Below are 26,422 nucleotides of genomic sequence, written 5' to 3' on the forward strand. Positions count from 1 at the left end.
TCATTGGGAAACGGACGTTTATTCATAAAAAGGAGTTTTCATTATAATATCTTGTTGTTTCAGTGTTCCTAAGGCACAGTCTCGAACTTTTTCAGTCTTATCTTTTTTTTTTTTTTTTTTTTCTTCTCAACATCCACATCTCCCTCCCTGGTCTGCGGTCTCTTTAAATCCAACTCCTGTGGACGAGAGCTGCGCGTCCTCACAAACTCTGTCTGGCCGCTGAGATTGCCCGCACTCCGCCTGATAAACAGCTGCTTACCATTTAGGGCACTTCACAAACTTTTTCTCCCAAACTCCTCGAATCCGGGACCGTTTTTTTTTTTTTCCCTTTGTGTGTGAGAGTGTGTACACCGCTGCGAGTCTGTGGATGTTCAGATATAGAAAGTCTTGCGCCGCTGGAAGCACAAGTCTGGATTCTAGGTTTGCGTAATGCTCAGGCGTCCTCTCTTCAACATCTGGATTAACTATTTGGAGTCGGAGCTAGCGGCCCTGCTCAAACCTCTGGCCGTGTAGCCCTTTCTTTATGGAAAGACTTTCATTTTTTATTTTTTTTACTCTGGAATTTAACCTGATAATCCGAGTTTTTGCGCATAGATTATGTATTCTTTAAAATGGGTGCGAACAATGGAAAACTGTATGGAAGCGAGGGTAAGTGCTGCAGTAATATCTTCAAAACAGCTTTTATATGAATTCCAACTCATTTTAACAAACTGGCCAGTACTCTAGTTAGTAAAATAAATGCTTTTAAGTTACCGGTAGTGATGACTTTTTTCTGCTAAACTAAAAATAGAAACGATGTGCGGGTTGGTGTCTGGAGCTTCCTCGAGTTTGTCCCCATAGACATCAGTTGGCGAGCTTCAAACCAGCACCATCCCCTCAAACTAACTTTTATCGTGTTGGGTTAATGTGTATTTTTGAGTTTCACTTGTATTACGCACCAATCTCGCAACAGGCGGCTGTTCTAAAGCAGTTTCAGACCTCCAATTCGTGTCTTCTTGCACTTTTAAAGATGTGCAACATTTATATTTTCATGCAAGAAAGAGGGTGACATCTGCTGGTCGTGTTTAATCACCCAAAATGAAAGATATAGTAAGATGTTTTTTTAAAAAAAAAAAAAAAAAACACCTCTAAACCTTATTTGGCTTCAACCTACTCTTCTACACGTTCAGTGATTTGGCATTAAGTGGGATGCAGTTGTCCTCTTGAGTTTAAGCTGGTGGCAGTTTCAGTAAAATGTCACCTCTCGGTCGACAGCTGCTGACTTGGCAGGCCAACGAGTTCATCGGACAAGCCTGGTAGTCTAATTTATGATATCTTTAAGAAAAAAGGGCGTTCGTGCGGGTTTAGTGGAGGTGATGGGTCAGAGGACATGAGCGTTAAGGTATGCGGGCACTTAGTCCGTCTTATCTTGATGAGAACCAGTTACACAGATTTTTGTCGACAGCCTAATCAGCCTGTTGTTATTTGGAAGCCGGTCCGCGCGTTATTAGTCACTGCCATATGCGTCATATTTATGTGGCTGGATGAAAAGATGTGCTGGAAACAAATGACACACGACTGCATCGTCTATGGAAACTAGTCCTTCTTAAACGGTCTCTTGTAATGGACACACCAATAGGTCTTTGTTTGTGACGTTAAAGGGATAGATCTGCTTCTTTTAAAGTGGGACTGGTTGTCATAGTTGTAGTATTACCTACAGTAGCTGGTGGTCAAGAAGCCAAGTAAAGGCATGGAAGCCAAGCAATGAACGCCTGTAGATGGGGTGACCAGTAAAACATATTTCAACCATCTAAATCAATCAGTGTTGGTATGAGTGCGTGCTGCTTTTAGAATATTGCACCTTTATTGTCTGACAGTTTTTGTATACGCTAAGCTGAAGCCCTTGTGTCATTTTCTCCAAAGCCACCAGACTCCATTGACAAAAAGAGTAATTTTAACACGCAGATCACTGTATGCGTCATTTGCATGCGGCTGCCTCGATCAGTAGTTTGCTTGCGTCATGCTGTGACTTGGGTGTGTTAACCTGTGAGTTTGCGTCCAAATTAACCCGACGGAGCAGCAAAGTAAACACTGCTGTGGAGCAGCGACTCCCATATGCTGAAAGGTAAAATTGCAGTTTTTGTCAGTGGAGTCAGGTGACATTGAAGAGGGCGGCGTAACAGCTTCAGTCTCCAAGGGCAAGTTAAAGTGGCCAAAAATAGTCAAAATATACCACGCACTTAATCTTACTATGAGTACTATAGTACCCCATACAACCCCATTTCAGAGAAACTGGACTGTCCCTTTAAGTTACTCTCCATCTACTGATGGCTGTCTATGGATACGGTTCTTAGAAGACAAGCAAATCCTTCTACATACATACCAAATGTATTCATCAACACATGCAATGCTAAAAATAAAATAGCACCTATTTTAATATTGGCTTTACCGGTCTTTGAGACGAGAAATGAGACGATTTTTGCTCTGTCCACCTCTCTGGGGTGGTGGATAAAACCAGAAAACTGTTTCACCTCTCTGGAATGCAGCTTCAACCCACCAAAAGACAACATTAAACCTCCTTTTTATGATATTACAATAAACAAAACCCGAATCTGTTGACTCTCATACCACTGCGCCGATAAAATCTCCAACATGTGGCATTAATAATCCTAGAATATCCCCTTAAAAGTCATCTTCATTGCCATAAGCACCGGTTTGACTGCAGATATTAACGTTCATATCGCCGCAAATCTCATCTCCTCGCATGCATGTTTCATCTGAGGTCTAATCTTCGGCGTTGCACATTCGGAGGGAAACTGCGCGCCGGCTCGGCCCAGCACATTATTTCTGCCTCCGGAGCAGAAATGTTTGTATAAATAACATTCCAATGAGCTCTCTTCCTAAGTCAATAACTGCGGAGAAAAGGTTGGAAGTCGTGATGTTAAAAATAACACGTGGCCCGGCTCCACCTTGGAATTCAAACAGATTCTAACACAGTTGTCCTCGAGCTACGCAGCGGCTTCGCAGGGGGGGAAATAAAAAAACCAAGATTGAAGTTAGCTGCAAACACAAACGTTGCAGCAACAGACATTTTGTTGACGGTGGTGTCACATGGTTTTCACAAGGAAGAATAATGTTCTCTCTCGCTCTGCCGCTTTGAATTTTGCGTTGCATTCGTCACGAGCGAGGAGAACAATGCTTAAATGGGTGGAACCTCTTTTTAGGAGTTGCAGTTTTAGTGTCGTACCGTTAATATTCGGACCTAGTGCCTTGTAAGCGCAGAATTCTGCAGCCCACATCTGTTTTCAAGTGTGAATCCGCAATTAATTACACACTAGCTCCAACTATGCAGCAACCATCCACCAAGCACATTATATAAGCACAAGACAGGAAGCAAGGAGACTTTCTGAAACTTGTTTTTTCCCCAAAAGACAGAAAACAATCGGTCTTGCACGGCTCCTCAGCTCAAACAGCCTTGCAGAGTTCCTCACGCTGTGGAAAAGGGTCCTGCAGCGAGCTAAATATTTAAATATTCAGTATTTGCCCAACTAAAGCTTTATGTTCTGCTTGGACATTAAAAAAGAGCCCTCAAGTTGACATCTGCAAGCTCTTCGTGAATCTCTGAGTCATTGCTGAAGTTCGAATGAGCCTTAGCAGATGTGTCAGCTCAGTGATGTCACCACAAAATGTCATTCACGCCAAAACCATATGAGCTGCTTTGGTTTTTGTATTATTTTATATATATACGCGTGAGCGTGAGTGGAGGCAGGTCGCGCTTCGTTCCCTCACCGCTCGAGCTTTCATATTCGCTGCTCATTTTCGGGAACTGTCTGCACTGTTTAGGTGGCTGCACTTGATGTGGACGTGGGTGTGACTGTTTGGGAATACCTCCCTGGCCTGTTGTGCTGGGCGAAAGGCGCATACTTACTCTCAGGAAAAGCCACAAAGCTGCATTTATGATCTGACAGAGGAATGAAGTGCCATAAACAACTTCTCCACAGGCAGTCACCATGACAGTCAAGCGGGCCCGTTGTACTCTGGCAACGGAGGCGCGCGCTCAGAAGGGTATGTCTCGGAGATGAAGCGCCGCGAACTGAAAGAAGGAGCTGTAAATCCATGCAAACTATAGAAATCACTTAGATGCGGACGACTATACGCTGATGATACATTCGTAATCGTTTGCGTCCTGCTGAGCCTCTCCCCGCTCGTCCTCTGTGGAAACGAAGGCCGAAAGGGAATTTCAGGAGACTTTATTCCATGTCCAAATATTAAAAAAAAAACGGGACACTAACTCAAACAAACCAGCAGAGACTTTGTGCATGTGCCAAGACTAGCCATCCATCCAAAGCCGAAGCACATAAAAGTCATGAAAGCAGAGAGTGATGGGCTTTATGTTTCCTTACACTTCATACCTCCTTACCATTTTAAATACATCATCAAAGCTTGATTCCTCAGCTATCTCTGACAGACACTCTCCGGGGACTGAACTTAAACATGAAAAGATTGATTTTTCGAAACGCCATCGGATTTATAAAGCGTAAATCAAAAGGCAGCATTGACATTTCAAACTTTCTGCACTATACACATGAACGTTTTTGGTTTTTCTTCCCTGCAGGTAAAGGGAGCTCAAGCATCTCCTCTGACATAAGTTCGAGCACAGATCACACACCAACCAAAGCCCCGAAGAATGCGGCTACCACCGAAGGTAAGGCATCTGGTGCTCATTAACCAAACTCCCCTCCCTTTTTCTTCTTCTTCTTCCTCTTCTTCTCCTCCTCCTCCTTTCTGTGCTGCCTATTTTTGGAGAGAAACCTGTGTGTTCTTGGGATAACCTTAAATTGAAAACAAACTCACAGCAGCTCCCATCAGAAACCAAAGGCATTTCTTGGGCTTTGTTTTAAAAGAAGGGGGGAGAAGAAAAAAAAGGACTTCTGGCTTCTCATTGTGGAAGAATGCTTATCTAAACTGTGGTCGTATCAGGCTCAAAGCGTTGCCAGGGAGGGAGGGAGGGAGGGAGGGAGGTGTGTGTGCTCGGGAGAGGAGGAGGAGGGCGAGAGGGGCTTACTTGGAGACGGAGAAGGTGTAGGGAGCGAAAATGTGGAAAGAGAGCTTCCCCTTCTGCTGCTGTTGCTCCTCTCCATGCGGCTCCCTGACTCCCTCTCGGCTACTCAGCCTCCCGCCTGCCCAGGCAGTCCTCCAGCCCTGGCAGGGTTACCGTAGGGAACTCTTTGTCAGGAGTGTATGTGTTACGAATGTAAACTGTATGCTCACTGTAATGGTTCAGAAATACGTTGCAGCTGGCAGATGCCTTTTGAAGCCTGCTGTGGACAGCTGTCTCAAATGTGGATCAGTCTGAAACAGTTTGAACAATCTGCCAGTCAAAGCAGGAGGTTTTGGGGGGTTTTTTTAGTAGGAAAGAACACCACATAGTACAAAAAGTTGCATTTTAATGTCTCAGTGCTATAGTTACAAAATACTGTAATGTTAGGGGCAGTAAGTTCCCTGTCTTGCAAAAGGCTTTCGGGATCTCGGATCTTTCGAAATGTGTTTTTAAGGAAGATATTCATTGGAAAATTACACAAAGTGGTCTGAAATATTCTTTTTTCTTTTGTTGCAATAAGTGGTAACTGTGTTTTTTCAAAACCTGCATCAGATCTAAACCGTAGCCGGATGCGTCACGTCCCCAGAAATGTAACTACACGTCACTGCAACACAAACAACCGCAACTGGTCTGAAATTTCTTCATCCATGTCTCTCAGTGGCCAGACACGCACAGAAACTTTGCCCTCCTCCTTCCGTGCCATCTACTCAGACATGATCTATTGTCTATTTGTGCCCTGAACATTTATAAACCGGAACCTCGTCAGTGCCGACACACCAGAGCACAGGTATGAAAGCTTTCACACGAAGCCAGGCTTAAGTTAAACGTTAGCTCTATCTGCCTACTGTACCGGGCAGAAAGATAATTGCTGCGAGATGGATTATGCGCAACTGACTGTGCATGAGTTTGTGATTCTGCACGGGAATGCTTCCACGGACACCCAGATCTGAATACTGTAAACGCAATTTACATCCGTGCGTCATAGGCTCAGTCACAGCTATGTTAGGTCATTTAGAGATGGACGGTGACTTAACTTTCAAGGCTGCTGCTTTATATTTCTCAGAGAGGAGATTGTTTCAATATGGATTTAACACAGAAACCTTATGGAGGAAACAAACAAACATATGAGGATTTATTCGATATTTAAATCTGAATTTAATTTCCGGAATTTCCGTCTTTTACAGCCTGGACCTTATTTCTGGCATAAAATACGATCGTTTACTCACCCATGTAACTTTGGTGTCATTTGGAGTCGTTCAGACGATATTTAGATCCGCGTATATCCATATAGTGGGAGTGAATGGGGCACCGAAACACAGCCTCTAAATAATGCATTATCTGCCGCAAAACTCGTTAATTTCACCAATATTTTGTTACGTTACGCTAGTGCTATTCCCCGTTGAGTCCCTAACCCTAATGGTAATTCCCCTTTAACTGCTGTTTTACACTTTTCATTTTGATTTTGGACTCCTCTTTTAGCTCCATGTTTGGTCTCCACCAAATCCTCAGTATGATTTTTGTCTTTCATCTGCTAAATGCTTTACTGATATTTAGAAACGAGGTTGAAGAGAGACGTGAGTGTTCATGTTTCAAGGCTAATTTTTATCTGATCCCTTGTTAATTTAAAAAAATATATATTATTAGTGCAGCTTTTAGTATTTCAGTATAGCGGACTAAATTTTAGTATCTTATCGGGACCTTGTCTTAAGTCACCTAGCAGTAAAATGAGACCATATACTTTCTTTACAGGTCTGAGCGCTGTATTTTCCAAAGTGACCGAAGATTCAGATGGTGGAAATTAAATGGTAATCGCTGAGTCACTGACTTATCCTGATAAGAACCTTATCAACAACCCCCACGCTCTGAGCTGACCACTGACTCATCGACTGTTTCGCACGCTCGTACAAATATATGCGCACCCTGTCCCGCTCATGCATTGTCATCACCGATCTTAAATTTGCTCTGGCACGGTGAATGTAGTATTCTTGTGGTCTGGCACTGTCAGCGAGAAAACAAATACCAGCTACAGCCCGTGTTTATAACTGTCAGTCAGCAGGAAGGTTTCAAGGTGTTTCTGCGAAAAGAAGAAAGCGTCACGAGACATCAGATGTTTGGATTGTGGGTCAGGTAGATTGTTTTAGTGCGGCTAATTCGCTGATCGACTTATAGAGTAGTGTGTACTGAGTCATGGCGGGTTAGTGCTTTGGAAATGCAGTGCCAGTTGGATGTGTCCACTGAGGAGCGCCTGGAAAAAAAACCCAGAGTGCTTTGGAGAAATTGATAATCATCCTGAATGCGTCTTCTTGGAGTACAACCTGTGCCGATAGAAATATATAGATAGACTCCCTGCCCAGTGGCTTCCAGACCATAATTCTCCCCCTGTGTTATGACTGAAATTGTTATTTTTTTCTCCATGCTAAGTGGGAGTAATTACATGGTCTCGAACCGCCACGGCCACAGTCAAATCCCCCCTCCTTACAAAGACACACACATGCACGCACATGCACAAATAAGCACATATCCAGATCTGCGTTCACGTACTCGCACACAGTGGCAGATCACACAGCCCTTGCCCACCTAGTGCTGTGGTCCACTAAACTAATCAGGAAGCAGTCTGGCCTGTTTCCCCACCACACACTGGGAGTATTCATACTGGGGCCAGTTGTGTTCCCATGCTGCAGTAAGGTCACTGCCGCTTTCATGTTGTTAGTTAGTCTGGTAACAAAGAAGGAACCACCATGTTTATGTGCAAAATGTAAAAACTAGGAGCAGAAAGATGATCAGTGCAGCAAGACATTGCCCTGTTTCCAGTAAAAAGGACAAGCACAGAGCTAGCTATATGAATAATACATTCACACATTCATATACATACATTCATATTTGTTTATGGTGTATTTGTAAAATACATTTAATCATTGTTAATTTTGCCTGAAATCGTTAGTCTAACAACAGAATTGATGTACAGTTCCACTTAAAGTTGCTATGTAACTAAACCGGGGGAACACTAGCCACATTTGCGGTCCTATACTAATGCTAATCTTAAATGCAAAACTATGGGGTAACATTACAGAATATACCAGTGGACAAGTTAGCAATCTGTTGTTAGCAAAAATCTTCCCAATATGCCAATCTGATCTAATGTTTGCTAACGTTAGCCCCGGTAAGCTAATGGTCATACCAGACTAAATTAAAACTAATTTAAGCTAGCATCAAAGCTAGATGGTCATAAACATCAGCCGGAGAAGCTAACATGGGGCAGACACAGGAATCTTGGTTTAATGGATGTACGTGGTCATTATACGTATATTAGTCGGTACATAATGACTGTATGTCTTAGATAAAACTATTGTTCTGTTTTTTTACATCTTTGCTATCTAGTTAGCCTGCTATAAACACAACTTTCTGTAAACCTACTTATAGAGTGAACAACTATTTTGATTATTTTTTTATATTTATAAGATGAATAAGTTTTATTTTTTCTGTCAAAATGGAGTCTGGCTTTAAAGCCACTGCGTGTATGATCCAAACCAGAGACCCTGACATGAAATGTCTGGAGACTGCACCAGTTTCCACCAGGACTGATTGGTATTTCTGTAAACAAAAAACCAGTCCCATCGCAAAAATGTGAAAGATGTCATGACTGCCTAAAAGCTCAATAAAAACCAAAATACTGAATTATTGTCCAGCCCCGATGCCATCCATCACATATTCCACAAAATCAACATTAGGAAGTTCTACTGAAACGTAGTCAGACAGTCATCTGGCAGGTTTCTGCAATGTGTCTCTGTTTTCAGTTATTATTTAGACAAGTCTGTGGTGGCCTGACCCACTTGCTTATTAGCTGCAGACTGAAAGGCACAGTCCTGGACAGTAAATCCTTCCTGTGGGATGAAATTGAGTATCTCCCAGCAGGGGTTACACTGTGACCCTGTCTGGGCCTCAAGGGTTTGCTTTGGCGCAGCCCAACTCAGGGTACCTAAGGAATGCAGCTCAGACATTATAAGAGTTAGGATTCAAGAGATGTTTAGCCAGTGCGTCGTAACTCTTGAAGATCCTTTGCTTTATCAGCTGGAGCTTGTGCCAAAGCTTAAAGCGTTGATATAACACAGATTCACAGGGGTGGTGATCAGTTCTGAGCAGCTTTGGGGTCAGTTCCTTCACCCGCTTATAATGGCACCAGGAAGGTGGCTCAGACACAGGCGAATAGTGCGAACAATGAACAACCGACTTCCTTTCTGTCTGCCAAGGACCCAAAGAAACAGTGATAACAGTGACGAGGAAAAGCTCAATCTGGCCTTCCATATTTCTAACTCTGTACCGCAAGGCTGTACTGTAAACATGTCACGGTTTATATGCGGTTTTCTGTATGCTTGTCAAAAGCCGTATGCCATTTAGATGAGAACTCCTTACAAATATCAACTTTATGGATGAAGACGTACAGATACTGAGTTAATGTCAGAATCTGGTTGGGGTTCTTTGGAGTAGATGCTTCCATCAGACAAGAATTTAAGCAACAACCTGGTGTTGTCACTCACAAAAGGTAGACTATCAATGGGTATCAAGGCTACGTCCACATTGAGACGTTTTCAGTACGGTAAACTTAACTGGCAACCTACTGGGCTGAAAAATGAATGAATGAATGATGCCGCAAGCTGCAGTTCCTCAAATGATCTCTCGAGACTGGCATCAAAGGCGAGTCAATCCCCATAGACCTCCATGTTAAAAAACTTTACAGCAGAAATAAAAATGTTTACAACCTAGTACAAAAAGCAAACTTGGTCTCTATTGCTCCTGTTTAAATTACGTAAAGGCTTAAAACTATGCATAAATAAGGGCGCGACTGCTTTTGAATGAGCTTGGAGTTAGATCAGCAACATCTTTAATTTGTTATCCATGTTCCACTGGCCACTGGTAGACAAGGCTCATGCCTCTTCTGGAAAAGGGTTGAATGATATGGGTGTAACAAATCAGAGAAGGACAGCACTGATTGACAAGACCCAACCAGGAAGCAAACGTGTGTGTCATTGTTTCCAGAAATTTCTGTTTCTGCAAGTTCAGGTTTGGGAGTACTCAAATGCCAGAGAAGAATGCTAGGTGCTAGGTGTATGGATAGCGCAGGTGACCTTTCCGTCATTGGAGCATCTGTCTGTGTCGTTCATTTTCAGAGACAGAATCAAATGCTCGGATTCCTAATATTTCCACTTCTTGAAGGCAGTTTGAAGGTCAGATGTGCAGTCTAAACAGCTCTGCTCAAAAAACTCCTGTCTCCAATATGTTAATGTCCGTTGCCTTCCCAGGGGCAGCAAATCCCTCGCACTTCATCTGTAAACTAACCTCACTTGCCGATGACCCATTTACTCGCGTTTACTCAGTCAGATGTATAGTGTTTCGCTGTTGATTTTTGCTCTGCCAAATACGAACAATTCTGCAGAGAGGGCGAGTGTGTCATTGCCGTTGGGACATTTTTACTGCAGAAAGAAAATTTAAGTTGTTATGATCCTCTTTACCGTAGTGACGACTTGGTGAGACTTAATACTGCATTAGTTCTACAGCTTTACAGCTCTGTTGGATGTTCTCCAACATACAGAAGTTTGTTTAGATGAGGTAGGATCTGTTTTCCAGGGGAGATACTTGGCTACCCTACGGAGGACATACTGATTGTTCACATTTTATGTACAGAAATTCATAGCATCTTGATGTTTGTTCCCCTTTTCCCAATTTTAAACAAAACTGCAGCCTGCAGTTATTTTAAGGCTTTTTTTTTCATGAGTCTTTTGCAATTGTACTAAGATATATCAGCGGTTTGCTTCTACTCCTCATTGGAAATTGTCTGTGTAAAGACAAAACACAGAGGCAAAGAATGCCAATGCTATTTTCCCCAGATTTTCTCCATCAGCTGTCCTCGCTCCTCCCCCTTCCTTTCCACTGCTGCGTGAGCCAGGAAATCTGAGCGAAAAAGCACAGAACAAGGCAGCGACAGAAAAAAGAAAAACAAGTGAAAGCAGTTTACCGAAGAAGGAGGAGGAGGAAGGGAAGGAAAGCCAAGGCAGTTCAGGGAGGAGAGCTCTCCATCTCATAACTCTTCTCTGATTACTGCTCGGCCTTCTCGTTCTGTGCTGAGAAGGAAGGAGCACTGGCCTTGTTGTTTTCGATGCGTTTTCCATTTTCTTCGGCAGGGTCACGTTTTTCAGGTCTACTACAGGAGCATGTTTGACAGGAGTTGGGAAAGACGCCACCTGGCTGAAACCCACGCTTGCTTCCTGTCAAGATTTTGGCTTGCGCATGATGTTTTTACTATGATCCACCTGGGTTTTTGAGCTTTTATGTGGCAACATGACCACAGTTGTGGACCAGCTGAACTGACACTTTGGACTTCCCATCCCCTCTTTTCATTACGTGGCTTGTTTCATTACGTAAGCATGTGTCAGTTGCGGGTGAAGTTGCAATGGCATACAAATTAGAGGAACAGCTTAGTCTAATAAAACAAAAACACACAAAAACAACTGAATACCCTTTTTTGTGTGTGTGTTGTGTTTACAAAGAATACCTGTAGGTACAGTAGAGCAAAATCAGTTCTAACACATTGTTAGCTTAGCTCATTTGTTATCAAAACAATACTTACACAGAGTTTATTCAAAAATATTTGCACTCCATTGACTCCTGTAATCTGTGAGAAAGCCATTCTTATGTCTGTATGCTAATGAAGCTACATTATTAGCATGCTGTTAGCATAGCACAATGATTTCAGAATGTTTGAAACAGCTAGCTTGTATATAGATGCTAGTTGTCAAAAACATGTGCTTCTAAGCAATCAGCTGTAACATCTTTGTTTAATGTGTAAAATTGAAAAGTTTTACAGGTTTTAAATATCAGCAGAGCCAGGCTTGCTGTTTTCTTCTACATATAATTGTGTGCAGCGGATGCTAATCATTTGTTAGCTGTTGTTTCATGGTTAGCATACCAATAAAAGAGTGGTACAGTTTAGTATTCTCATGTTTCTTTGTCAGAATTAATCCTGTTTTTATTTGTTTCCCCATAAAACGTACCTTAAACATCGCTAAAATGGATGTTGGCGTGCATCTAAGAAGCTAGAATAGCATCTTCCATTTATTTATTGACTGGTATATTTATTGGCTCTCTTGCAAAAAAGTAAAGTGAGAAATTCAATACCACTTGTATATCTGTATGTTAATAAAGCTACACCCAACATGCAGCTAGTTGGGCATAAAGACTAGAGCAGGTTGAAACAGCTAGCTTGTTTAATGATGCTAGGTGTCAAAAATTCAACCAGCCATGCCTCTAATGTTAACAGATTAAGAGAAATGTGAATGATGAGTGAAAATGATGAGTTGAAGTTTTGAAGGATGTGCAACATTAGACCGAGCCGGGTTAGCTATTTCCCCCTGCTTATGGTTGTATGCTAACCCGAGCTAATAGTCTGCTACCTGTACTTGATATTTAGCATACAGACATAAGAGACGTATCAATTTATCATAAGATAATCATTTAATTTATCCCACGACGCAGAAAATAAAAGGTTTGAAAAAAGTTTGTCAGGATCAAACAGGTTATGCGTAGTGCCTAAAAACCTTCCTCTCTTGCTGAAGTCACTTCTACCATTTGAGAGCTCTTTCTGGAGTGAAAGTGAGCCCTTTTTGTCAGGAGTTTGAAACCACAAAAGTTCCAGCACTTCCCTTCGTTCTGTTGCTTTAACCACATGAGATCATTACATTTGCTCCTCATCACAACCAAATCAAACACTTGGGCCAGTGTTAGCTTTTCCATTTCCCTGCCTGATGTGGAGTTCTGCTTGGTGCCGTGTGAAGCCACGTTACCCTCCTCCGCCATTTAACGTGACCGTCACTCCGCACTTCTCACACAACTCTGCCAAAGAGGATAAACTGTACACAGGGGCAAATTGTGCATACGACCCTCCAAACCCGGTCACCCCATCTTTGACATCCCTATTTAACAACCTGCTAAAAAATGACTTCATCCTAAATTCAGATTCTTTGCCAAAGGCAAGATCAGCTTCGCATGACGCCAAATTACTTTTGACTCTCATTTGTATCCTGGAAAATGTCGGCTGCTACGGGTAGACAAACACAGAACTCAACTTTTCACGGAGTGGGTTCACCTTTAAGTCTGGCTTTAGGATATCTGAGCGTCTGCTGTCCTCCTCAGCTGAGGATTTATAAAGTGACGAGAGCAGAGTATAGAGACGTTCGAAGGGCTTTAATAGGCGGAAAACTCCCGTGAGGAAATTAGCCGCGTTGTTCCTGGCATGTGGATGGCCCAATCTGCTGTGGCGCGATCTTCAGAAATGAATCCTGACACTGAGTGAGTGTGAGAGTAGCTGCAGGCCAGAAGTAGTTATGGGGCTTGTGCGGTGTGAACGAGTCTATTTCCTGTCCGAGTGTGCACATTGTGAAGGAACCAGCCGGCCCTATTGTCTTTTAGGTTGAGCAGTGACGTAAGACCTTCCTGTAGTGAAGGCTTTGCTGATAGCCCAGCCGCCACACCGTACAGTAATATCAACTTCCATGTATTCAATAAAACCCGAGACAGACCCAGATGTTTTTTATCCCAGGAGCTCTCTCTCTCAGTCGGATGTTTCCCTTTAAAAACTGGAGCACGTAACCGCTTAGCGCTGATAAATCAATTGTGTTTTTAGTTTAGTTTCAGTCAAATCCCTGCTGCCTGCTTGTTTTTTATTATTTATACTTATTTCTTTTTTACACTTTACCCCTCTTAACTTGATTCAGATTTGATTTCCTGACTTACGATTAGAAAATGAGCATCCGATTCCCTCACACTCTTGGCAGGGAGGAGCGCGGCAGAGCGGGAACATGTCGCAGGGCTAATGGCATTGAGGTAATGGATTGGTCTGTTCTGCCAGATGCGGCAGTAATAATCCTACGAGCTCCAGACAGGGTCTTAGCGGAGCTTCACAGCGCTGCAAGATCTCGAGTAGAATCCCTAAAGCTTTGGTTTACGACCAGACTGCGTCAAAGTCTGGATTGACCCTGCCTGTGCACTTGTCTCTGTCTCTGCTAAAGTCTGCAGGCTCATTTGCCAATTTATCTTCCCTCTTTCCTTTCCTCTTGCCCCTCTTTTCTTTTTGGAGGCCCTCGAATGATTCCCTTCAATCTGTTTTTTTTTTTTGTTTTGGCGTGCTGCCTTTTTTCCTTTTTTTTTTTAAATCAAGATTTTGCCATTAAGGCGACATCACTCCGAACATCCAGCCACACCTCTCTCATCACTTCTTTTCTTCTTAGTGATCACTCCAATTGATTTACATTAAACTTCTGGTATCCAAGCACGATCCAGATGTGCTTCAGAAGTGAGCTGATGTTAATGGGATCCTGCTGCAGCGCTGCTCTGGATCAGCACAGATTTGGGTATTAGTGGCAAATGATTTCATTCCAAGTATGCCTTGCTGTGGCTATATGTGCATTCAGAATGCATGAGTTTCTCTTTCATTTCACCGCTGCTCAGTTGTTCTTTGTGCGGGGTAAAGACCAGATGTTCTGCTGTTCTCCTCTGATTTCCTAAACCCAACTGAATCTTCCACCATCTGCACTTGCAACGCCTTTAAGAGAAGTTTAACAGCTGTATGGTATTTGTTCTGTTAATGATAGGTTTGCAGCGATACAGTGATATAAAACACGACACCACTGCTTAACTCATAAAGATTTTTGCAGCAACTGGAAGTTACAGGAAAGTTTACTCTTTCATGGAAGAGTCTGGAGTCGCAAGTAAACCGTCCGAAGCAAACTCAAGGCCCACTTACGTTCTTGCATCACAGTTTTCCTTGTTGTCATGAAATGATTATGTTGACATGTGAGCTCAGTAGTTGTTTTTGGGACTTGTCATCCATGTTGTAGTTCATTCCTGACTTTGGCAGTGGAAGAATAACGAAACAATCGCAACTGAAGGTCCACTAATGGCCACGTTGAAAGCTCCACGCTAGCTCCAAGCTAATAAGTGAACAATGAGCTGCGATTGTTTTGTCAAAATATTATCTCTGAGTTCAAAATGGATTTCCACTGAGAGATTTCGGAGTTTGTGCCAGAACAAATGTATCATTTAGGAGACAGTTTGAGTCTGATGGGAGTTGTGCTAGCAGGAGAGGATTTTGGACATGCACACTCTTTTAGCCTAAACATGTAAGGACTAAAATGGTGTCTATAAGGCATAGGCATTCATCATATAGAAGACAAAAAAATACAAGAGACTCTTTAGATGCCTAAGGAGGAATTTATTTGTTATCAGAAATCAAGAAAAAGGGTCTTCCTTTAGATGGTAGCTATCTAAAGTCCTGTTCGTATATGGTGTTAGCATGTATCTAGCGGGATCTCCGGGTGCGCCTCAAGCCACTGCTTGAGATTTGATCACAGTTTTCTTACTCTGTAAACTGTAAAATCATAAAAACTGATTTGGGATGCAGTAAAATATTGTGCAAGCAACTGTTGTATCAAAGAAAAGTGTTGCTATCTACTGCTGTTTCAAACCTTCGAACAGAACTGTTTGTTGTGTGTGCTCCCTGACATGGGGACATAATATAAATTGTGGAATGTAATGACCTGTAAAGTCTTTCTCACTCGCTGAAAGCACGTATGTTGAGTTTTTATTTATCTCAGCGTCATGACGCTGCAGTGAAAGAAAAATCTTTTACAATAAAGGGGTCATTGTTGAGGAAATACGTAACTCTACCCCACATGGCTACTTTGCATGCATTGACATCAACACACCACTAAGTAACCACATGCTGATACGTTGTTTATTTAATTTTATTTTGTGACATATTCTACTCATATTCAATCTTTCCTTTGTTAATTCTTGTTTGGATTTGTTTGTCAGTGGACACAGTCACTCGTAATTGTAATTTTTCTGAATGAATGAGGCAGAACTAATCTCATGCAAGAGGCCGTCAGTTCACAAGGCACTCCGTTAATGTGGCCGGGACACAAAGTGTCAAAGAATGTGGCCACAAGCGGATCAGACCACCTCCAAATGTGATCTGAGTGATCAGATCTCAAATGGGCGTGTGTGCAACCTGTACTTAAAGCTACCACACTTGCAGCCGGATCACGTAGGACACGTTAATACCAGGTCTGAGAGGGGGGCCTAAGTTCGAGTGCAGCTCGGGGACTGCAAAGCTGACTTCACTTAACGTTTCCCAGCAGCTGTGTGAAAGTGTGTTTCGGAGGGAAGAAGGGGGTGGGTGTAGTCTAATTAGTGGCGCTGCGTTTCTGTGGGCTCGGAGCTCTCTTCTGATCAGTGACACATGTAATTACACGTATTGGAAGTTGCTCCTTAGCCAGTTGCTGATGAGTTACATGGAGAACCCATTGCCTTAGCTTGCAGTTGAACAACAAAGCAGTGTCTCTTTCATCCATCAAGACTAATGACTCCAACTGTGTGTCTGTGTAATTCCTGCACACGGCCCTGTGGAAAATCTGATCCTCTCCTGTTTGTAGTAAAACTTTACTGCAGATTCCTTAGCCTTATTATTGAGACGGACATGTGAAAAATATACATATTTCCACCTGTTTTGGGCTGCGTGGTTCCAGACATCTCGGAAAACACTAGGTATCAACTCAGGAATCTTGCAAATGTGCTTGAATAAACCTCAAAGCCCCAGCATCAGCGTTGTCTTGACATATTTGGGCAGGTGTTTGAAATTTAAAATAGATGAAGTGTTTAAATAATCACCTTGGACAATTAAATGCTGTGTATTAAGCTAAAACTGAATTATTATTGGAGAAATCAGTTTGCCAAGATAAACTAGATAACCTAAAGGAAATAATTCTCCACGTTAATTGGAACTAATCACAGACAGACCACCCAAAGCCAAGTGAAATGTGTTTGCTGCATATTTTTAACGTTCGCTGCTTCGTCATTCTGCCTGAATTTGGAGGCGAGAGGAGAATGTTAATGCACGCAAGAGGCAGTTTTAAAGTAGCGGCGGATCGGAGGACATGTTCCCCAGAGGACGAGTCTGTAGATGTCATCAAAGTCGAGCCAAGAGGTAGACAGAGCCCAAGGTCTGGAATACAGATCTGCGGGACGTTCATGAGGACGGTGTTGCTGCCCAGCTGTCTGTCCCAGCACACAAAACCACATGACGGGCAGGATGCTGTCCATTTGTCACTGTCGGACTGAGCAGAAGCAGCTGACTGCTGGTCCAGGATTAAGCAGCATGGTTGAGTCTACATGACCGGAACAAGCATTTGGTACAAATGTCAGCGGGATAGTGTTTAAGTACAAAAGGACCGCAAACAACCATCTCAGAAATGTCCTGATAAAATCCTGGAAAGAAGTAGCCTTAAACGAGCTGAGAAATAAATGAAACGACCAAAAGTTTTATGAGTAGCTTTTTAGTTGCTTTGCACATAAACTTACTGAAACAATTCCCAAACAAATGTATGGTTTATTAGTCTCTCTGGCTAAATAATGCCCATACAAGTCAAAAGCTAATAAATTAGGTGCTGATATTTGTCCCAGAGAACTGGGGCGTTCTTAAAGTCTGACTGAGCTACATACCATTGACTGTATATAATATGGACAGCGTGTTGCCACTTCCTTGCATTGGCCAAAGTGACACTATTTTCTCTGGGATACAGGCAGCGCCGTTTTGCGACTTTGGAGCCAGAGTCTGCTTTGTACGGTCCAAGAGTGGAGCCACATGGAGATCGATGCCTCGCCCACACTTCCGCCAGAAAACACGAGTGAGTCTGGCGGAAGAGTGGGCGGGGCATCGATCTCCATGGTTCCGTGGTTCCAGACATCTCGGAAAACACTAGGTATCAACTCAGGAATCTTGCAAATGTGCTTGAATAAACCTCAAAGTTTAACCTCTAACGGTCCTACAGGACCAGTTGCAACGCCAACTGGTAGTGATCATGATTTCAACTAAAACTTATCTGACACTTGAATATGCATCACTATTATATTAACTACCTAAAATGACAGAAACCATCCTTGAAAAAAATAATATTTGACGTGTATTTTAGTGTTTTAGTTTGGCCCAAGTCCCATCCACTAACATGGAGGGGGTGGAGCTTATGACTTATACTGCAGTCAGCCACCAGGGGGAGCTCTACTTGCTTTGGCTTCACTTTTGAGGAGCCGTTCCGCCGTCCATCTTTATGCAGTCTATGCTCCGTACACTCCAAGCTTATCACTGATAATGATCCGTTTTAAATCTCAGATTCACCACACCGTTTCCAGGTACTTGAAGATAAACATGTTGGGGTTAGCTAATACTTCCAATACAGGTCAATTACTGACGTCATAAAACAAAAAGTTCTCATGGTGAAAAAAAGAGGCGAGAGTGCAGCGTCCAGTACATTTCAACAGCAATGTTGTGTTCACACTATAAATGTCAAAGTTACAAAGTGGCCAAGCATTGCCAGCTCCCTTTTCTCCAAGTCGTTGACATTGTTATGCCGTCATCCCTTTAAAAATGAACTGGTGAAACACATCCACTGTTGTTTCATCCAACTTCCATCGAAAATGTCTTGTGGGGTTCGAAGTGAGGTGAGATAACTGACATAAGTTGATTAATAGGCCCTTGGAACAACAATATTAACATCAGATATTATTTTTGGGATTCAGTTATTTTTACTTTTTTGGAATTCAAACATTTCAAGAAATTTTCAACTTAGTTTGCTTTTACACTTGTGGCTCGTGTTCTGCCTGCCAACATTGTTAAATCTATCCTTATTAGTTTCTGCTCAATGAAAAGGTATAGTACATGATTGCAGGCAATGTTAGACATATAAAAATTTAGCCTAAAAAAAATCTTTGTGTTGACAGACGTTTTTATGTGGCATATTTTACTTTTTAAATAACAGTCTGACTCCAAGAGTTGTTGTGAATAAGTGTCTCAGACATACTATCTTGTGCTTCCAGATCCATGTTTAGTTTCAAAAAGATAACCCAGTCTTGATCTCTTGAAGTCCTAATATTGATAGATTTGGCTGAAGCCTGAACCAAAGCTTTCTTGAAGTCTGAATGAATCTTCTAAAGAGGCTTGTTGTTATCGGGATGGGCCGACACTTCAGGGAGAGTTTAGACTGAGGAACTACAGACCAGGGTCCAAATCTATTAGTAGATTTCTGTAGTTGAAAGACAAAACCAGCTACTAAAAGGATTTTTGAAAGGTTCTTGACAGGTTTCTGTTTTTGTTATTGTGTCGACTGCATTTTAAATGGATTGTTTTACCCAAGATTGATACTGTATGTTTCTTTTTGGTACAATTGACCCATGTACTGAAGTCCAAAACTGAGATACAGTAACGTCTTGTGAAATAATCGCCAATCCACTAGAGGAATTCATTGCAGCGCACCATGTTCATCGCAAAATAACTAAAACAACATGAATCACATGACATCATATACTATTTGTCTTGCTAAACTCCTCAACATTGGCCAAGACAGAGATAGCATCAGAGTAGAGCGCTAAGTTTCCCAGTGTGATGTCTCAACCCCGCAAATCTGATCTGATACCCCGGCCAACGAAAGGATTCTGTCGTCTCACGCTACAGCGATGGGCTCCAGCTCCTCACAGCTGTGACTTCAGACACAATCAGTCCACATCTGTCAGGAGGGCCTCAGTGTTTACACAGAGGCTTACCGAACGTTGTCAGGCCCGGCACCAAGCTCCTCAGCTGCTCTGCTTTGAAGCCATCACACGAAGAGGCCCTGTGCGACCGTGACAGATAGATGTGACACAATTGTACCCCAAAACGAGATAGTAAGACGAGCTCCACGGAAACGCCTCCTAGTTGATGATAAAAGCTGGCGTGGCACTGTCGTGACGAACGCTGAACTTCCTGAACCATTTTATTTGGCTCTCTTATCTACCCATAAAACTGGATAATGCACACAATCAAGGTGAATGGAAGACAATGTTGACCAGTAAAGATCATATTTGGTATTTGTCCTCCAAAATGATACAAGCCCCAATTTTTCAAGTGCCAATAAAAGGAGTGACTAATATTAGTACTACGAGGCCTGTATCATGTCTTCTGTGGCCCAGGAACATAACCATGATGTTGTCTTTTGAGTTAATCTTGGTTTCATGTCTTAACAGAAACCTGTGTATTAAAAACAAGCTCCAAACACATTTAAACTTTCACTTTGCACTGGGAATTACTATTTGATGTAGAAGTGCATGAGTCTTATTTGGTTACCTAATTATTCCTGGAATCCACTTCCCCCTCTGCATGCCAACAGGAGCCTACAAGAGGTAGTGCTTGGGCTTTGTTGTCTTAATTGTCTACACCTGAGAAGATGTGGCTGTATAGGACTGCACTGTGATTACTCTTTTTGTGGTGGAGCTCACAGTCTTTTGCACTTTTCCCAATAGAGTCTAACTTGTGCTACGTTCTACGAGCAATAAAATGTACAAAATGGCCAGCTACTCCGTTGGCAAGTCCGTATTGAAGTGTTACTTAATAGACGGTTTAGGCTTCAGAATTGCCGTGGCGCAGCGCAGACCCTATGAGGCTCCCCAGAAATGTAAGTACCGTACACGATGCAGATCGCAAGAGCTGTGATTGGTCCGCTTGGTAGTAGCCTGTTTCCACTTTAGTATTTCCGGCTGCTTCTCTATCGTTTTGTTTTGGATCAACTTGAGGAAAGGTTAACTGAGGAGGTTCGGCGATACAAACATTTGTATGGCTTGTCTTCGGTGAAACTTTCAGTCGCCATTGTTGAAAGTGAATCAGGAAGTGGAATGTGGAGCAAGAAGTAGAAACAAAAATTAACCCAACTGGCAAAAATGACACTGCACCAGCTAGCATTTGGGTGGTGTTCTTACAGAGCAAGCCACACTGCACCGGCATAGGCTACGTAGCTTACGGCGTCTACGTCCCGCAGTACCCTAAAAGAGCCTGTTACTGGTGAAAAAAACACATATGATTGGTCGACAGCGTCACTGGAGCATGAAAAAAAGTTGACGCCAGCTCAGCTTTGATGTGAAGCCACAGAATATATGTACAACAAGTTTAGGCGTCACCTAGCGACAAGTTTTAATCCACTCCACGTTGTATTAAAACTGTATCTGGAGGTGGATTCTTCTCCACTCTGCTGCATATTCAAGGGTTTTGCTGAAGTCACCCTCCACTTCTGAACTTCCGACAGAGGGACTAGGCCAAAAGTCAGAGATTAATTCTGGGTTTATGTACCGGAGTAGTTTTGTATTTGTGTTTCTCCATTCAGACTTCTCCATTAGACTAGCTAAAAAAACAAAACTGGTTTCTTATCAAGTCCTTCAATGTATGCGTTCATGAGAAGATGTTGGGGACGTCCCAAAAGTTGAAAGTCAGATGAACATGGTTGTAATATATAGTTTTTCTTCATTAAACTAAACACTAATCAGATCCAGCTGCAAGATACAACTTTTTCATTGCTTGCAGCCCATTGTATTCAAAGTCACAAGATTTCTTTGTAAACTTCAAAAACAGGAGCTTTATCTTGTCTTATCTCGTCTCTTTTTCTACTCAGGTCTTGACTCCAGCACCAGAACTCTGAGCACGCCCAGCCCGGGTCTGATCCTGCCGTCCAAATCCTCCTCCCTCTCCTCGCCTGCTCTCTCCAGCAACGGCCATGAGACCAACTCCTCGTCCTCGTCCTCCGCCCCCGCTGAGACCATCGCCGTCATCCACCCCCAACCCGGCGCCCACACTCGCTCCAGGCAGTCCAAAACCCACCACCACGCTCCCATCGACCTCCTCCCCGACCACACCCTCCTGCAGATCTTCTCCCATCTCCCCACCAATCAGCTGTGCCGATGCGCAAGGGTGTGCCGCCGCTGGTACAACCTGGCGTGGGACCCGAGGCTGTGGAGCACCGTCCGGTTAACGGGGGAGCTTCTTCACGCCGACCGCGCCATCAGGGTGCTCACCCACCGGCTGTGCCAAGACACCCCGAACGTGTGTCTCACGCTGGAGACGGTGGTGGTCAACGGCTGCAAGAGGCTCACCGACCGGGGGCTGCACGTGGTGGCTCAGTGCTGCCCTGAGCTGCGTCGCCTGGAAGTCGCCGGGTGTTACAATATCTCTAACGATGCTGTGTTTGAGGTGGTGTCCCGCTGCCCCAACCTGGAGCACCTGAACCTCTCAGGTACACTTGTCATATTCTACAATAAGCATAAAAGCCTTGATTGAAAGCTCAGTTTTATTAAGGAGCAGCTGCTACCTTACATCACATGTGGATTAACCTCAAAGAATTCCTCCTCTCCGTCCTCCTCACTTATTTCTTGTAAAGCTGGTGAAATCATTAGAGGAGCAGGAGAAGCTCTGCCAACCTTTAGCTCCCATGAGGGAGAAGAAAGGCTTTCTTTAGCCGAACGCAGGACTTACCTCAACATGAGTAAGAGGAGCGGTCTGCAGCTTTCATTAAGGAAGCGACACAAATAACATCGACTTGGACCAGTGGCAGAGCAGCGTCTGCGCCATTAGCAGCAGGAAGCCAGCACTTTGTTGTAAAAATAACCTTTTGAGAAGAGTTGTGGGTTTTATTTGACAGAAATAATATAATGAAATTGAATCTGTTTTTTAGGGACACAGAGCTTTGATTCTTATCCCTAAAATCTGACCACATATTGGACAACAATTTCGTGCTTCTAGCTGGAGGCACGCAAGCAGACTTAGCGGGGTTAATTCTGGCGCCCTCCGGTGGCCAGTCACTCAATTTAAGAAGGTTCACTAAGGAGCGCCACGCCCCTTAATTGATGCCAGGAACTTAATTGGTTGACAGGAGCTGAAAGAAATAGAAGGGACCCCAGGGGAGTTCCTTGCCCCAATGGTTCCTGTAATGAAAGAGGGAAGAGGAAGAAAAGAAAAGAGAAGGATGAGGTGGATGTTGACAACTGAGACAAACGGGGGGGGGGAATACACTTATATGAGGTGTGGTCTTGTTCCTAAACTTATTTCAGTTATGAGTTAAGAGTTGCATACACATTTGTACAGTTTTTTGTTCCTGTGGTTATTCCATTTGTCTATTTAGGCCATTGAAAGATTAACTATAAAAGGAAAAGTCTATGTTCTAAACAAAATAAGGATAATATAATGGCTCAGTAGTTAAAGCCAGAGGGAATATGGTCTTCCTTTAATAAGTGAGACCACAACAGCTCATGTTTCTTGCTGGAAGCATGCAACCAAACTTACTGTGGCGCCATCCGGTGGCAAATCACCCAACTCAGGAGGGCTCACCAAGAAAGACCACACCTTAATAGCTGCAAGGAGCTTAACTGGTTTACAGGAGCTGAGCGAAATAGATGGAAGGAACCCAGGGACTGAGACTGAGGGTAAGGGTTCCTTGTCCCCCTGGTTCACGTAATGAACGAGAGACTAGGAAGCAAAGAAAGGAGAGGGATGAGGCAAACTGAGAGAGAGGGGGTGGGTAACTTAGAGAGAGAAAGAATTTTATGAGTAGTCTTGTTCCTGATATTATTACAGTTATAATAGCTTCATAAATCAGAAAGAAGAGGTTTACATATTTTAGTTTGTGTACACTTTTGCTTAAGAGAGCTCTTAGGAAGGGACATTTTCATGTTAGTCTGCACAAAATAAGGATATGATGATTCAGCAGTTAAAGTCAGAGAACATCTTCAAAGATTGTGGTCTTCCTGTGATAAGCGAGACCTCTGAAGGTATATATAAGCAGCTTTTAAACAGAATAAGGACAGAAGCTCTTGTTTCTTACACTTGCATCGTGTAGGAGTCCCTTGAAAGCCAGTACGGGTTAAACTCTACAGCCCATAAATCTGAGTGAGATCGTCTGGATAACTCATTTCTGCTTCCTCTTCCTCCAGGCTGCTCCAAGGTCACATGCATCAGCCTCACCCCAGAGGCCTCTCTCCAGCTGTCCCCCCTGCACGGCCAGCAGATCTCCATTCACTACCTGGACATGACCGACTGCTTTTCCCTCGAGGACGAGGGCTTGCGAACTATCGCCTCCCACTGCCCTCGCCTGACGCACCTGTATTTGCGCCGCTGCACCAGACTCACAGACGAAGCCTTGCGCCACTTGGCTCTCCACTGCCCTTCAATAAGGGAGCTTAGCCTCAGTGACTGCCGCCTGGTGGGGGACTTCGGCCTCCGCGAGGTGGCCCGCCTCGAAGGATGCCTGCGCTACCTGAGTGTGGCCCACTGCACCCGCATCACAGACGTGGGCATCCGCTACGTGGCCCGCTACTGCCCAAGACTGCGCTACTTGAACGCAAGGGGTTGCGAGGGGCTCACAGATCACGGCCTGGGCCACTTGGCAAGGAGCTGCCCCAAACTCAAGTCCCTGGATGTGGGTAAATGCCCGCTGGTGTCTGACAGCGGGCTGGAGCAGCTGGCCATGTACTGCCAAGGCCTGAGGCGAGTCAGCCTCAGAGCCTGCGAGAGCGTAACAGGCCGAGGACTCAAAGCTCTGGCGGCCAACTGCTGCGAGCTGCAGCTTCTCAACGTGCAGGACTGCGAGGTTTCGCCGGAGGCTCTGCGGTTCGTCAGGCGCCACTGCCGGCGCTGCGTCATCGAGCACACGAACCCCGCTTTCTACTGAGGCGCGGCGTTCTTGGGCTGCTCTTCTGACAAGTGGATGTTCTAATATTCCTGCTATGGCAGAGTTGATTGGCTGACGTGTCGGAGCTGGTGTGCAATACTGGCCAGAATTTGTCTTTTTTTTTTTTTTTTTTTTTAAATGCGCTCGGTGGCTGTTAATGCTGTCCTTTTGAAAACACTTCCACAGAATGTATTTAAGCATATTTATCTGGAAAAAAAAAGCAGAAAAGTTCAGTATTTTACTTCTTCCCCAGAATCACCATGTAACAACACTGAGCACTGGGTACAGCTGTGTTACCATTTAAAAGCATTGTAATATATATTTTTTATTTTAAAAGGTCATCACATTAAAGCCCTGAATCATAATCCTTATCATACATTACTACAGCTATTTATAAACAGCAAGTATCTTCAGACTAAAGCTGGATTTATGCTTCTGCGTCGGAGGGTTCTGCTCCGGTCGGAGAGAAAATCTCTCAGAAAACACGCAGCAAATGGGTTTATTTGGGAAAGACGCAGCGGCGCAATAGTATAACTGCTCACCGCGGCGCAGGCTACAGCGCTGATCCGTCGCAGAAGCAGAAACCGAGCTTAAACCACTGAGAATGTAGCAGCAACAAAGCGGACCCGCTGATTTTAAAGTACACTCCGTTTCACTCTTCTTTGTGTCGTGTGCATCTGCACTTTACGCAACTGTACTGACAATCACTCTGTGTTAATGAAAGGTTACTGAGGGGGCTTGTACTGCCAAAAGCAAATGGTTGTTAAAAATAAACAAGAACACATTGCTGCTGTAACTGTGCCAATAAACTTCTTCTAAAATCCAGCCTGTTAAGTGTGCGCGTGTTTACGAGTCATTGAGGAATATCTGGGAACGCCTTATATGGACTTGTGAAATGTTTTCCAACCCGTCAGGAACTGAAGTGTGGGGGTTCAGAGGTCAGAGGGCTTCCTGCTTCCATGCTATTGGATGAAATGAACCTGAGTGTTTGCTACTTACGGCTGAAGTTGCGTGTCAGCATGTTGCCGAGTCTGGACCCCCTCCTCCTCCACCTGTTCTTCATTGCTGTTGCTCTACGCAACGTAATCACAGCACAAAGCAAACATCTCCAAGGTGATCCGCTAAACAATGAATTTCTATGACTAGAAATGCAGCTGGGAAAACATTAGTTACTTCTGTGTGTTTTGAGACATCCGGACCTGCGCTGACTCTGAAAGCTGCAGGACGTTCGTGAAAGGTATTTCGGCATCGCCTTTGCCCGTCCACCTGTGGAGACATTGCGGTTTGCTGCAATGCAACCAGCTGAGTCCTGGGAAGAGTTAAATTAAACCACAAAAATACCAAAAGCATGAGCAAGCTAAAAATGTAGTAAAGTTGTACTCCAATACTCCTTCTCCTACTAAGCCTTCATGGAGCTGAGTCCCAGATTTCAGTTTGGTGGTTAGGAGCTTGTTCAAGGCACCTCAGCCACAGATACAAGCCTGTCACCGCATGGCCTTCAAAGCTTCTCTTATCACTATTTCTGACAAAGACTGACAAAGACAGTGGCCGAGGAAGATAGGGCAGGACCTCCAGTGGCTAGATCCTGGTAGTGGTAGCAGGAGGAGACCTCTGATGAAGTGACTGGGTCAGAGAAGCAAGGCAAACACACTATATTGCCGAAAGAATTCTCTCACCCATCCAGATAATTGAATTCAGGTGTTCCAATCACCTCCATGGCCACAGGTGTATAAAATCAAGCACCTAGTCGTTCAGACTGCTTCTACAAACATTTGTG

The 26,422-nt window shown here is 43.7% G+C and overlaps 1 protein-coding gene across 1 annotated transcript; it reads left to right on the plus strand.

Moving 5' to 3' along the window:
• Window positions 1-234: 234 nt before the first annotated feature.
• On the plus strand, window positions 235-25,470 carry LOC311503537 (F-box/LRR-repeat protein 7). The gene is made up of 4 exons (XM_084566311.1): window positions 235-648; window positions 4,595-4,684; window positions 21,598-22,215; window positions 23,909-25,470. Exons 1-4 carry the CDS (start codon window positions 612-614, stop codon window positions 24,643-24,645), a joined length of 1,482 nt encoding a protein of 493 aa, XP_084422437.1. The 5' UTR covers window positions 235-611; the 3' UTR covers window positions 24,646-25,470.
• Window positions 25,471-26,422: the final 952 nt, after the last annotated feature.

This window comes from Chelon labrosus, assembly GCF_963514085.1.
Source record: "Chelon labrosus genome assembly, chromosome: 18".
Classification (NCBI taxonomy): domain Eukaryota; kingdom Metazoa; phylum Chordata; class Actinopteri; order Mugiliformes; family Mugilidae; genus Chelon; species Chelon labrosus.